Source organism: Miscanthus floridulus, chromosome 7 (assembly GCF_019320115.1).
Source record: "Miscanthus floridulus cultivar M001 chromosome 7, ASM1932011v1, whole genome shotgun sequence".
Classification (NCBI taxonomy): domain Eukaryota; kingdom Viridiplantae; phylum Streptophyta; class Magnoliopsida; order Poales; family Poaceae; genus Miscanthus; species Miscanthus floridulus.
In genome coordinates, this window is record NC_089586.1 from 111,912,510 (window position 1) to 111,926,018 (window position 13,509).

The 13,509-nt window shown below is 47.5% G+C and overlaps 1 protein-coding gene across 1 annotated transcript; it reads left to right on the forward strand.

Annotated features, from left to right (window-relative positions):
* The first annotated feature begins 8,330 nt into the window (after nucleotides 1-8,330).
* LOC136464285 (ribulose-1,5 bisphosphate carboxylase/oxygenase large subunit N-methyltransferase, chloroplastic-like) lies at nucleotides 8,331-13,048 on the forward strand. Its single transcript, XM_066463252.1, has 13 exons — nucleotides 8,331-8,754; nucleotides 8,855-9,018; nucleotides 9,121-9,204; nucleotides 9,306-9,363; nucleotides 9,683-9,736; nucleotides 9,889-9,960; nucleotides 10,116-10,196; nucleotides 11,054-11,226; nucleotides 11,767-11,869; nucleotides 11,997-12,128; nucleotides 12,289-12,411; nucleotides 12,494-12,642; nucleotides 12,735-13,048. The coding sequence occupies exons 1-12, from the start codon at nucleotides 8,377-8,379 to the stop codon at nucleotides 12,578-12,580; spliced, it is 1,509 nt and encodes a 502-aa protein (XP_066319349.1). The 5' UTR covers nucleotides 8,331-8,376; the 3' UTR covers nucleotides 12,581-12,642; nucleotides 12,735-13,048.
* Nucleotides 13,049-13,509: the final 461 nt, after the last annotated feature.

The following is a 13,509-nucleotide window of genomic DNA, read 5'->3' on the forward strand; positions in this document are numbered from 1 at the left end:
CGATGTCCATCCTTCCTGAAGAAGATAGCACGACCTTCCAGGCGCATCTGACATTCTACAGCGACATCAACAATGTTGGGAGCGCCTACCATTATCCAATCCTCATCAGCATGGGCAACAAGGCTTAAAGACATCCGTACCCTCTCCCTCTCACCTATAGAAGCCATCCCCTTCATCTATAAAAGGGGATGCGCTCCCTCCAACAAGGGGACCAATAGAAAAAAGGAGGCCAGAGTTCCTCAGATCGACATCAACACCTCACAACCGCAGAACCACCAAGTTCCGACCACAAGCACATGCTCGAACACCTAGCTCATAGTGAAATTCCTATCACTCTCGGCCCTTCCGGTCGGAGCCGACCGGACCTCTTGTACACCCCATCTTTCTTCCTCTCGTTTGTAACCCCACTGCAAACTTCGAGCACCTAGGCTCAGGAATAAAGTCACCGACCGACCCCGACTAGACGTAGGGCATGTTGCCCGAACCAGTATAAATCCTGTGTCATTGAGTGTTAGGCCACCTCCGATCACAACGTACAACAAAACTATAAATATTCACTAGTTGATCACTTTCTACACCGATAGGTACTGTCTGGTCCTTAGGATCAACAGCAGCAACCATCATCAAGGTGCCCCTGTACTTTCCTATCAAGAAAGTGCCATCAACAAGTATGACTGCCTGACAAAACTGGAATGCATGTTCCATTTGCGCGAACGACTAGAACACACGATAGAGGACATGCCTCAACGGGTCTAGAAAACACATCCCTCTAGTGTCCAGAAACCATTTTAAGCCAGGGTTGTAGTAATGCATTGCACATAAGATGCGGGGCACCCTGTTGTACACTTTCTCTCAACTACCCCATCGAATCGCTAGGGCAATTTGCTTAGCACGCCAAGCCTTTCCGTACTTTACATCGTACTTAACAAATCCAGATATGGACTGTTATAAAGAAGACACCAAAATGTCATTATTATCATCAACGAGCCCCAATATACGACGTGCAAGGTAACGTGCAGTGAGCTACTGATGATTTTCCTTCCCCCTATTTGATAGGCAAGTATGGGGTTCGACAATTTTACTTATCCTCCACTTACCATCACTCTGTCTCTTTCGTTCATTTAACCTCCACATACAACCGTTTTTGCATATCACGTGGTACCTCAACTCCTGGTCCGAATGAGTGATGGTATACGGCCTATGGTGATACACAGCATGGCCCTAAAGAAAGAGCTTCATCTCTGACATTGTATTGAATATTATCCCCTTCCTAAGAGTTTCTTTCTCATGATCATACAATGATTTCCTATACATCTAGAGACCGGTGTCACAAACTGCCATATCGATCATACTGACGTCCCTATAGTTCGAAACTCCCCTAAAAGGTACATTTATCGACCCTAGTTGCTCAAGCTCAGTCGATTTGTAAGGTGGTGGTGGAACATACTGTAAAGCGCCTCCTATTCTACCCCATGAATCATAAGGGGTACCACCCTCTGGCAAATCTGTGACTAGTCTACCCTGAGCTGGCATAGCATGAAGTACCTCAGTTGGTACTGGTAATGGCATAGTATGAACCGGTATTGGCATGGCATCAACCGGTGTTAGCATAGCATCTGTACCTCCTTAGTCATTATCAGAATCGTCTGAATCACTACTAACTACATCACCGATCTTGTCCTCCTCCTCCTGCTCCTCCTCTTCCCGTTCAAACTCATTCACATCGAAGTCATTGCTTATATAGCCTACTGCAGTTGAATGAAACTGCTCCTGCGTCAACTGACCGTCCAAATCCATGTTATCCTGAGTTGCTTCTCCTTCGACCCCTAATTCTTATTTATTGCCTCCAAAACTATCAATGGACAGACCATCCTGAACACCCTGCATCCTATACCCATTCTCTACCACCACCTCAGCTATGGGCATATTGGAACCTTGAAGCACCCTAGTGTAGCGGGACCTATGAGCAGGGTCACGCAAGGACATGATGACATAGTGTGCCCTAGTCTTCCCAGTATCAAACCTCTCCTTCAGTGTGAAATCACCGCTAAACTTTGTATTTAAACGGACACAAAGGTCGTTGAAGCTAGGAGGTTCATCAAACCATTCTAATTCTTTTTGCATATCCTCAAACATACCATCTTCTCTCCTAACACTTCCTCCGTATAAAACTCTAACACAACAATCCATCTGCAAAAGCATTTCAAGAAACTCCATAAAGTCATCGAAATCGTCGTACGTAATGTCCATAGTAATATTAATACATATTCTAACTATAACTATACTAACTAATCTAATATTAACATCTATACAAGCCTAACTACAACAACTAATTAGACAAAATCCAATGTATAACTAGACTCACTAACTGTACTAACTAAACTACCTAACTTTACTATCTATACTAACTTACTATATTACCTATACCAACTAAATTAATTAACTTTACTAACTATACTTTACTAAGTATACTAACTTTATTTATTTTACTAACTTGCTATATTAACAATGTCGATTCAATCAATAAATACACTAGGGGAGTACCTTGCGGCAGCGGTGCTCGTCCTCGGCGGCGGTGGCGCGCTAGACCGGGCCGGGAGGCACGGGCACTGGCCTCGGCGGGCGCGGCGGCCAGCCGCCGTGCGTGGCCGGAGGGGCTGGCACGCCGGCGTGCGGGCGCGGCCGGCCGCCATGGAGTGCCGGAGGGGGTGGCGCGCCGGCGTGCGAGCACGCGCGGGGGGGGGGGGCAGCGGGCGTCCGGCGTGCTCGGCGGCGGGCAAGCCCTACCGACGACCGGCGCGGGCAGGCACGGGCGCGGCGGCCAGTCGCGGGCAGGCGGGCTTGCTGGCGCGGCGGCGGGTAGGCGGCCTTGCTGCTCGGGTAGGCGGGGCTGGCCGCGGGGCTTTTATTCGGCTCTACCGCGCCACGGATCAGGGGGCGGCACTGCCACGCCAAGATCGGTGGCGCAACAGTCCCTGCCACGTCAGCCGGTCAGCCTTTTCGGTCGTCGCCACGTCAGCCACCAGCCGCGCCACCATGTATAGCGCAGCATAGGCATTTCGCCGCGTCATGGAAATAGACGCGTCCAAAAGTGTTACTTTTGAAAAAAAAAATCAACAGTGTTAGATTCAAAATTAGTTTAAAAAATGTTAATTTTTTTTTAAAAAAATCCTAGGATGGCAGCGCGCCGCCCGAGGACTGCCGAGTGCCGACAGACCGTGGCCAGCACCAGGTGCCGTCCACGCCAACGGCCGCGCGCCTGTTGTCAAAAAAAAAAAAACGCGGGGATGGCGCAGGCATGTGCCAGTGCCATTGCTACAGATTGGTTCACCCGAGCGGCGGCGCCCGCCCAGGCCCAGCTCGTGTGTGTTTGTGCTCAAGCGCGCGCAGGTGCTGTCTCGTTTCAAAATTCTAAAGCTAACCGCCAACCACCAATGTACACATTAGGCGTATTTATTTGCCTGGACGAGGACTCTACAGGCTACCATATTTATTTGCCTGGACGTGTTTTGGGCCTGGTTGGCCCTGGAGAAATGCCCCTCCCTTCGTTTCTCCAAAGCCCGGCTGGGAAGGGCGCACTCGAATGGTTACGGTGACCTTCGGTGCCCCTTTCTTCCTCACGGTGCGGGGCTGCGGGCGGTACAGAGCCCGGTCGCCGCGGCAAGGAGCGCCGCCGCCCGTGCGAGAAGAGGAGGCACGCATCGGCACCCAGGGAAAATCTCCCATCCTTCCCTCACCCACCGCCACCGGCACCTCCGCTGGGTCCGACAACTCCGAGGCTGCGCCCTGGTGGCAGACATGGCGTCCTCGGCGGCTGACCGCGTGCGGAGGCACCCCTCGACGGCCAGCACGACCCCGGCGCGGGGTCGCTGCGGAGCGCGAGCATGGCGGCGTCGTGGGCGCGCGCGGCGTCCTCCGCTGCGGCGAAGGTGGCGAGCCAGAGCCTGCAGCCGCGGCGGCCCGGCAACTGCGCGAGCGCGGTGCTCCTGCTCACCATTGCCGCTCGCGCCAGCTCCACGAGTCCATGGCGGAGTCCTTCTCCAAGATCGGGCGCGGCGGCATGGACACGCCCAAGCACAACCGCGCCGCCACAGTAGCTCCATGGACGGGCTACGGCGCCCCTGCCCACCCCTGCGGTCTCCCTCTTCGTCTCTAGACACAACTCCCGCTCCCACCCCAGCTTGTGCCGCTCGCGCGGATCCTCGTCACCACCGCGCGCACTGTCACCTCCACCCTGAGGTGAGGGCGAGGGGGCGGCATCCCGCCGTGTCCTGTGGTTGTGGTTGCCATCGGAAGAGGTGTGGCCATGGCTGTCCATGGTGGAGGCGAGCTAGCGTGTCTCACCCGTTTGTAAAAAGGGTTAATGGGAGAAACACTGTTATAATTTTCGCGGTTCGAGAAACGTCATTACTATTTGTTTATTTTAAAGCATGTCATTATAATTCTTTGTTTTCTACAAAAATGACACTGAATACGTATGGACACAGCCTGGGCCTAGCTGCAGGGCGTATACGAAGACGTATACTCCATCTCCATTGTCACTGACACGTGGGCCCCACATGTCATCTTCTTCCTCCTCATCTCTCTCCGGCTCGGGACCAGACGGGAGCTTGCCGGCGCGGGCGTGCTCGGCACCGGCGGCGAGGGCGAGCTCTACTCGCACTGTACGCGCACGCAAGGCCTTGGCAGAGGCGAGCACGACCTCTACTCGAGCTCCAGCCGGGGGGGGGGGGGGGGCGAGCTCGGACCTGGCGGCCACGGCGAGCTCGACCACGGCGGCCATGGCGAGCTCAGCGCCGACGCAGACAGCCCCAGCGAGTTCGGCCCCGGCGGCCATGGCGAGCTCGACGCCGGTGGCCATGGGGAGCTCGGCCTCGGTCATGGCGAGCTTGTCCCCCGACGCAGGCTACCCCGACGAGCTCGTCCCCGGCACATACTGCCCCAGCGAGGTCAGCCCGAGTGTCCAAGGCACGGGCAAGCTTGGTCCTGGCGGCCATAGCGAGCGCAGCACTGCCGCGGGCAAGCTCGGCCCTGGCGGCCATGGGGAGCGACGCAGACTGTCCCGGTGAGCTCGGCCCCAGCTGCCATGGCGAGCTCGGCGCCGGTGGCCATGGGGAGCTCGCCCCGGCCATGGCGAGCTCGTCCCCGACAGAGGTTGCTCGCCGGCGTGCTGCTGTCGGCGTGCTGCTGCTCGTCGGGATGGAGAAAGAGAGGAGGAGAAGAGGAGGAAGAAGATGACATATGGGGCCCGCGTGTCAGTGACAGGGGAGATGAAGTATACGTCTTCGTATACGTCTGCAGCTGGGCCCAGGTTGTGTTCATACGTATTGAGTAGCATTTTGTATGGAGAACGAAGAATTATAGGTTCTGTTCGGCTTACCTCATATTTGACTTGTTTTTTCAGTCGGAACAGTGTTTTTCTCTCACATCAATTCAGCCAGAACAGTGTTTTTCAGCCAGTTTCAGCCAAGTTTCAGACCAGCGAACGGGGCCATAATGGCATGCTTCAAAATAGACGAATAGTAATGGTGTTTCTTCGAACCGCGAAAATTATAATGGTGTTTTTCCAATTAACCCTGGTAAAAATGTCCCAAAGAAAAAGAAGGGAAAGAGATGAGTGGTAACTATACCAGATGTTAGTCAAGGCGACCACATACCACAATACAGGCAAACAAACACAATCTCCGTGTAGCCTGGCTCAGTTAGAAAAATGGACCAAACAAGATGCGGTTGCATCTGTTGGGCCTGCTCCGATGTAGCCTGGCTGAGCTGGACCATGCAGGCTGGCTATGTCCAGCCAAACAAACACGCCGCACGGCACGGCGCCGGTTCGCGCACGTACACTCGCTGTTTCTGCTACTGCCAGCAGCTTCCCGCGGCGCAGGGCACATCGGCGGCGCTGCCTCTGCCTCTGCCTCTGCCTGCTGGTCACCACGATACGAGTCTCTGAGGACTGAGGCCCTGGGCACGGCCGCATGGGACAAAACACGGCGGAATCATGCACCCACGATGGCGCCGGCGCCGCGCGATGCCCTTGCCACCGGGGCACAGGCACTCGAGATCGGTTTGCTCATACAGTGATCTGCATCCACTCATTCTTCTGAACGCGCGTATGAACATGGGTGGGCATCTTCGACGCTGACCCTCGCTTGGATCAGGACCCCTGCCCGGACAGCCGGTCACGTCGGATTTAATCGCAGAGTACGGCGATGCAATGACCAATTCGTCTAGCAGCGTGGAGGTTGGCCAGATGGATGGAGGAGCACGACCGCCTACTTTGTAATTCTCAAAAAAAAAAAAAAACCTTCACGGAGAAGAACCGCTGTGCTGAGAAGGACTAGGAAGGTTAGCTTCGCAGCCGTGGCGGAGCTAGAACGTTGCATGCACCGGGTTATTCATTCAATATATAGAAAAAAAGATTTGTGCACCGTGCACGCAATGCAAATATGCAATGTATAGGACCATTAGATCAAGCTGGCCACAAAAAAGGCGCACAATAACTATTGAGTCTGTCTACCCCACATCTAGTGTTTTGCCCCAAACCAACACCCGATTTTTTTTGCAGGCACTGTTCACCTTCTAGCTCCAGCCGCTGACGGTGTTCATCTTCTGCCTCCAGCCGTCGCAGCCCGCCACTCTTGCTACTGTTTATCTTCTTCCTTGGCATAATTCACAAATCACAGATCACAAGTTACGAATCACAAGAAATAATTTTTTTTATGGAAGGACAAGGACAAAATTTAGGGGAGAGGCTCGCTGGAACCGCCACCGCCGCCGTCTCCGGTCGGCACAGATCCGCCGCAACCCGTTGCTGCCGCCGCCGCCGGAGGAGAGGGAGGAAGGAGCCACGGGCAAGGGGGTCGCCGAATCGGATGGCTCCACCGCGTCCCCGCCGCGGATCCGACGAATAGAAAATAGGGTGCCGATCTAACCAAAAACACATGGTGTAATATAGTATTTCTGTAACTATTTTAGTTTACTTGGTGAAACTATTGAAGTTCATGGAAATCAACAAGTAGTTGAAAGACAGTCATAGAAGTGAAGTCTTATCGTGCCACGTCAAGAATAATCCTGGATTCGCACTAATTAGGTAGTTTAGTTATATGGTCAGAAAACCAATTCTGCTGCCTCTATCATTTGCCGTGTAGCAAAATACGCATGAGGCATCCTGAAAATACCATAAAACAGATGGCTGAGTAAGGGTTAGCAGAGACTAGATTAAACTGTCCCCAAGAGGAAACAAGTGTAACTTTAAACGATATACATGCCCTTAAGTTTTCATCCAACCTTAACAAGATCCTCAATATCATATAGCAGCCACCATTCTGAAGGGATGGGTGTCGACTTAGTTTTTATGATGCACATAAAAAATAATTTATATTGCAGAATTACAATTTGTTGAGTATATTAACAATCATAGACACTTAACAATCTCGTCTATAATAGTCTAGCTATTAAAATCCATAATCTAAATAAAATAATTACATTTATAATTTGGTTAGGGTCTAAATAAAATAATTGTTACATGACTGGTTCCGTAGAAAATAAGGATCGGTTCTCTCGCTATTTCTCCATGTAATGTTCCTGTTTCGCTGTAATTCTGGTTGTGTTTAGATGATGACCATACATTTTCATTACCAGATATATGTCTTAACAATTTGTTTGCCACACCTTAGACATGGTTTAGCAAAAAATTAGGTCAATGACAGACGGGTAGGAAGTGTGGCAAGCCATAGTTACAGTAGAATTAAAGAACAAAGTGAGAAAATTATGGCCCACTCAATCCACGAACCAAACATGCCCCTTGTAATTTTGCGATGGATCCGAAATGGTTCTTGGTGCCAAACACTTCTTAGAGCATGTTTGGTAGGTTCTACATTCTTTTGGAAACGTATGTGATTCAATTTCTTCTTATAAATGTCTCTAGATTGGAATCACTAACTCATATCGTCTTGCTAGCTGACATGATTTACTTTCTTAAAATAGATGAAAAAAATCATCTTTCCATATAAAAAATCATAAAATTCGATAGTGTTTTTAAAATGTTCTTCTTGGGTGAAGGACGATTCAATGGCGATTCATTTTACTAGTACAAAATCAGTAGAAGCAGTCCCTATGTCTTTTCCAAGGAACACCGCATCTTGGGCTCTTGGCCCATAACCAACACCATCATCCAATAAAGCATGCTAGTCCACTAAGCTGTAGCTCACTGATCTTTTTTTTTTTTTGAAGAATTGTACGTAGATCACTGATCTTGGAAGCCCAGCATGGAAAATCCACGAATAAAGATGCCAAGCCCGCCACGACCCTTGGGGACTAGCGGTAGCGGATAAGCCCCCGCGCCGGCGCCTGCACACTGACCACATCAGTTTCGCCATGGCCACCTCCGCCACCGCGCTCCACCCGCAGTTCCGGCCGCCGCTGCGCGCTCCCCGCCATCTCCGTCCGCTTCCACACTCATATTCCTCGCTCTCCCGCACTCGCGGCCACGCTCCCGTACGGGCCTCCGCGGCGTCCGCATCCGTGCCGGCCCAGCGGGAGGTCGCCGCGGGCGTCCCGTGGGGCTGCGAGATCGAGTCCTTGGAGAGCGCGGCGTCGCTGGAGCGGTGGCTCATCGACTCGGGCCTACCGGAGCAACGCTTGGCCATCCAACGCGTGGACATCGGCGAGCGCGGCCTCGTCGCCCTCAAGAACATACGCAAGGGGGAGAAGCTGCTCTTCGTGCCCCCTTCCCTCGTCATCACCGCCGATTCGGTAATAAGTCCTATCATCTCACTGACTGCAGAGGTGCTGTTTATCTTCTGTTAAGAAATGATGTTACAATTGGTATTCTACTGTGCTTTGTATATATTAGGAGTGGAGCCGCCCTGAGGTGGGTGATGTGATGAAGAGGAACTCCGTGCCGGACTGGCCGCTTATCGCTACTTACCTCATAAGTGAAGCCAGTTTAGAGGGCTCGTCGAGGTGGAGCAGCTACATAGCAGCGTTGCCGAGGCAGCCTTACTCGCTTTTGTACTGGTATGGCCGGGGATTGTAGTAGGTGCACCGCCGTATTGAGAATGGAGATAGGCTCATTAGATAGCATTCTCAATCTTGTACAGCCTTCATGTGTTATTGCAGGACTCGTGCAGAGCTAGAATCATACTTAGTGGCCTCACCAATCAGGAAACGTGCAATTCAGAGGATAACTGATGTGATTGGGACGTAAGATTGTCTACCAATACTTCTACTGATGTTTGTTTAGCAAATTAACCCCCCTAACTGCTGAAACTCACATTGGGATTGTGCTTTGTTCATTTTGGTAGATACAACGACCTTCGAGACCGTATATTTTCCAGGCATTCAGATTTGTTCCCTGAAGAGGTGTGTTTTGCCAACATTGCTACTGCTATACTCTTTGTGTACACATATGAATACAACAATGCCTATCCAGCTTCAATCCTTTGCACAGAGCATAGATTCAAAAAAGAAAAATCAAATCTTGAGGTTATATTATATCTGAATAACGATGAAGAATATACTAGTTTTTGAATTTGAGTATCAATATAATGTTGTGAGGAGTGGGTCACATGTTTGTAACTACATATTGTATTTTGATCACACTATGGATGTCGATTATGATACTTTATTACTAATTCATTTATAGTTTAACCTGATTAGTATGCCTCAATTTTTATTTTAGGTGTATAACATAGAGACATTTCTATGGTCCTTTGGGATTCTATTCTCACGCCTGGTAAGACTGGATCTAGTAAATATGATGTAAAACTTATTTTACTTGTAGATCTCTAATATCCCTTTTTATGATTAGTATGGATTCTTTTGCTTACTAGTTACTATTGCTGCCATTTTATGCTAACCAAGGATGTGCATTGGTCTATTCTGCAGGTTCGCTTGCCATCAATGGATGAAAAGGTGGCACTAGTTCCTTGGGCAGATATGCTTAACCATCGCCCTGAGGTACCACATTTTTTTTTTACGAAGGACCATCATCAACAGCACTCAAATTTTGCTTAAGCATCCTTATCCCCAGATTTTCCATTTTATATTCTCATAAGTCTTCCTAACATTACAATGCTGCTGGAATTTACTTCTTGATGATTAATTGTTTCCAGGTGGAAACATTCTTGGATTTCGATAAGTCATCACAAGGAATAGTTTTCACCACTGACCGCGCATATCAACCAGGTGAGCAGGTAACAGTTTCATTTATTCCTTTAGCTCTATTCTCAGTTATCTATCAATTGAATTAATTAACAATAATAGTGTTGCAGTGCCGTTTTTGAAAGTCCAGTTGGCATGTTTATTTACTCATACTTTTGCTGAAATCTAATTATTGTTTCATTAGCACACTGGGCTTACTGTTCCCTAGCAATAGGCATTTTAAGGGGCCATTTGGATTCGAGGAACTTCAAAGGAAAAGCATAGGAATAAGAAACGGAGGAAAGATAGTTCAGTGCGCATTGGAACAGAAGATACAACCATCCATTTCCTATTGAATATTGTAGCGAGGTGCAGTTGGCAGCTACTGTCCCTGCACCTTGCCTGACCTGTCGGCCATCACCATTGTAGTGTTCCTATGCGGTGACGTGCCACCCTTTTTATGCAGTCCTGCAGCTGTCAAATGCTGTGCCTCCCGATCATGGTCCACCTGCTGCCACTTGAGGCAAGCTGCATTGTTTCTTAACAAGGATGATCATATCCGAACATCGGAGAGAGAAGTAGCAGGGCGGTAGATCCAAAGGAAGGAGATGAGAGTGACCGGATAAAAATGAGAGAGGACGATTGATTTATTACCTACTGCAACTGATTTTGGAACCCCACAGATTACGTGGTCAACATGTCAGTTGCTAAGAGATGCAAACTCAGCGTGTACTAGATGGGCTTTTCACATGAACAAAACCGGTTCTGTTAATCATCCTTCTTTATTTGGTTCTGCAGTTACATGAAATTTGTTTGGTTTTGACCTGATTTCTTTTTGTATGTCCTAAGTCTGGGAGTAACTGGCGTTGTTTCGTCTGTTAAACTGCATGTTTTGATTTAACGTCTTCAGGTATTTATATCTTACGGGAAGAAATCCAGTGGTGAGCTATTGCTTTCATATGGTTTTGTTCCAAAAGAGGGAACAAACCCAAATGATTCGGTTGAATTGCTGGTGTCTCTTGATAAGTCTGATAAGTGCTATAAAGAGAAATTACAAGCACTGAAGCGAAACGGTTTGTCAGAGTAAGTGCTCATGATATTCATGAGGTGAAATTTTACCCTCTCCATGTGGAACTTCACAAGATAATATCATTTCCAGTATAAAACATGTTTATCGAACTGTTTTTTCCTTCTCTATATTGTAATCATGCTAAATGACCATTTATTGGATTAGAACAGTCCTCAAACATCACTAATTTCTTATTGTCACTTTGACAGTATTCAGAATAGAATACAAAAATATAGTACTGAGAATAGATTACGAAAAGCACGATTGCATAGTGGATGTAAAGTGCATTTTATTGAGACGGAAACCAGTTCTTTTACCGGAATAAATAATTTGAGAGTTATGTAGAAGTTGCCATAGCTTTGTACTTGATTCTTGCCTTATCATTCATGCCATCTAGTTTTCTTTGTGGAAACTGAACCTACCATCAGCTCAGCATCATGTACACCACTCTCTGTTTATTTGAATTCCATGTGATGATTTTACAATGTATATTTCTGATATTATCAGATTTGTATAGTTGTATTGACAAAAGTGGATCTGATCACCATTTACAGATCTGAAAGTTTCCCTTTGCGGGTCACAGGGTGGCCAGTTGAGCTGATGGCTTATGCCTTCCTTGTGGTCAGTCCACCTGATATGAGTCAACGCTTTGAGGAGGTTTGTGGCTGTTAGTTTGAACCTGACATGGTTTCAAATTGTCAACAGTGCTAGAGTTAGGAGGATATTCAAGATAATTTGAGCTTGTCACTTACTGGTAATAACATCTGCCAAATTATCCTTGCAGATGGCTGTTGCTGCATCTAATAAAAGTTCATCCAAACCTGCATTGAGTTATCCTGACCTGGAAGAACAGGCCCTTCAGTTTATCTTGGACTGCTGTGAACCTAACATAGAAAAATATACAAAGTACTTAGAGGTGATGTCCTTTCCATGGCATCTCTTGCACAGTACAACCTCTCATAAGATTTTAACAATCTGTTATCCTATTATTTTTTTTTATCCTGTCATCCTTTGATGAATGCTTTTGTACACAAATCACTGCGATCAGTTTTTAGTGTGAACCGATAACGTTTCAGGGTGGCGGTGGCTCTCCAGAAGTTTCAATGAATGCAAAGCAAGCCAACAGAACATTACTGCTAAAACAGCTAGCAGGAGATCTGTGCATCAGTGAACGGAGAATCCTGTATCGTACACAATATGTAAGTCAGTAAATCTTATTGATTTTGTATGTTCATCATGTTTCAATTCCTAACCTTTTACATCTCCAAATGTACCGCCCAGATATTGCGTAGAAGATTGAGGGACATGAGAGGTGGCGAACTTAGAGCTCTGTCATTGTTCAATGGGCTAAGAAAACTCTTTAAATAAATGGATCGGCTATCTTATCTTGGCAGATCTTACTGGATAGATTTGATTTCTCCAGTAGCATGGTAATTTACTCTCTTATTAGGTACGGAGTATTAATCACTTATAATTGCTGAATACTTGCATGTTTACTGGTTATTGCATGCTTCAATTTCAGGTGCTTTGACCTTGCCGCCGAAGCCTCGGATGCTTGTATGCCAAATCAGGCTGCAGTCCAGGCTCTGGGCCGCAAATTTCATCCTTGGAGAAATATCTAGATGCTAGAAACAAGTAATCGTTCAATGAAGGATTGCAGCGCGTTGACATTGAATAACCCAGAGCTTATATATATGTAAGTGTAATTCTGTGTAATGTAGATTCAATTCAACCACGGCGACCTGCAACTGTTAAGAAAGTCGTCCACATGTTCACATCTGTAAATTCGCATACAGTATACTCAACCGCTACCGCAAGTCGTCGTCTTCTTCTCTTTTCTTTTTTTTCCCCTCTAAATTATTCTGCATCAGCAAAAGCAGAATCCAAATTGAAGATCAGTTTACTACTAATATGCATTTGTGATTGATAGTAGCAAACGAGAGGTTCGAATGAAATATAGCAACGCTCCAAGCTTGTCGTGTACACAGATACACAGTTAGAGCATTGCTTCAATCCCAAACAGCGACCTTAAATACTACTCCCTCCATTTTAAATTATAAGATAATTTGTTTTTAAGATACACTGCTTTTGTTATATACTTAAATATACATTATATCTATATATATATAGTAAAAATGGTCAAAATACCTTATAATTTGGAACCGTTGGAGTATCTTGATAAGAAATACAAGCCGAGAGCTTTCAAACGCTCCAAATGAGCATTACACAAACCGCATTGCTACAAAACCCTGCACGACTCAATATGCGCGTGTTTAGTTGGGCGAAAGTTGGAAATT

Excerpts from the sequence above, each read along its gene's own strand:
- LOC136464285 (XM_066463252.1), top strand. The coding sequence starts at position 8,377 with ATGGCCACCTCCGCCACCGCGCTCCACCCGCAGTTCCGGCCGCCGCTG. Across the intron at positions 8,755-8,854 it reads TCGTCATCACCGCCGATTCG|GAGTGGAGCCGCCCTGAGGT; the intron begins GTAATAAGTCCT and ends TGTATATATTAG. Across the intron at positions 11,870-11,996 it reads TGAGTCAACGCTTTGAGGAG|ATGGCTGTTGCTGCATCTAA; the intron begins GTTTGTGGCTGT and ends TTATCCTTGCAG.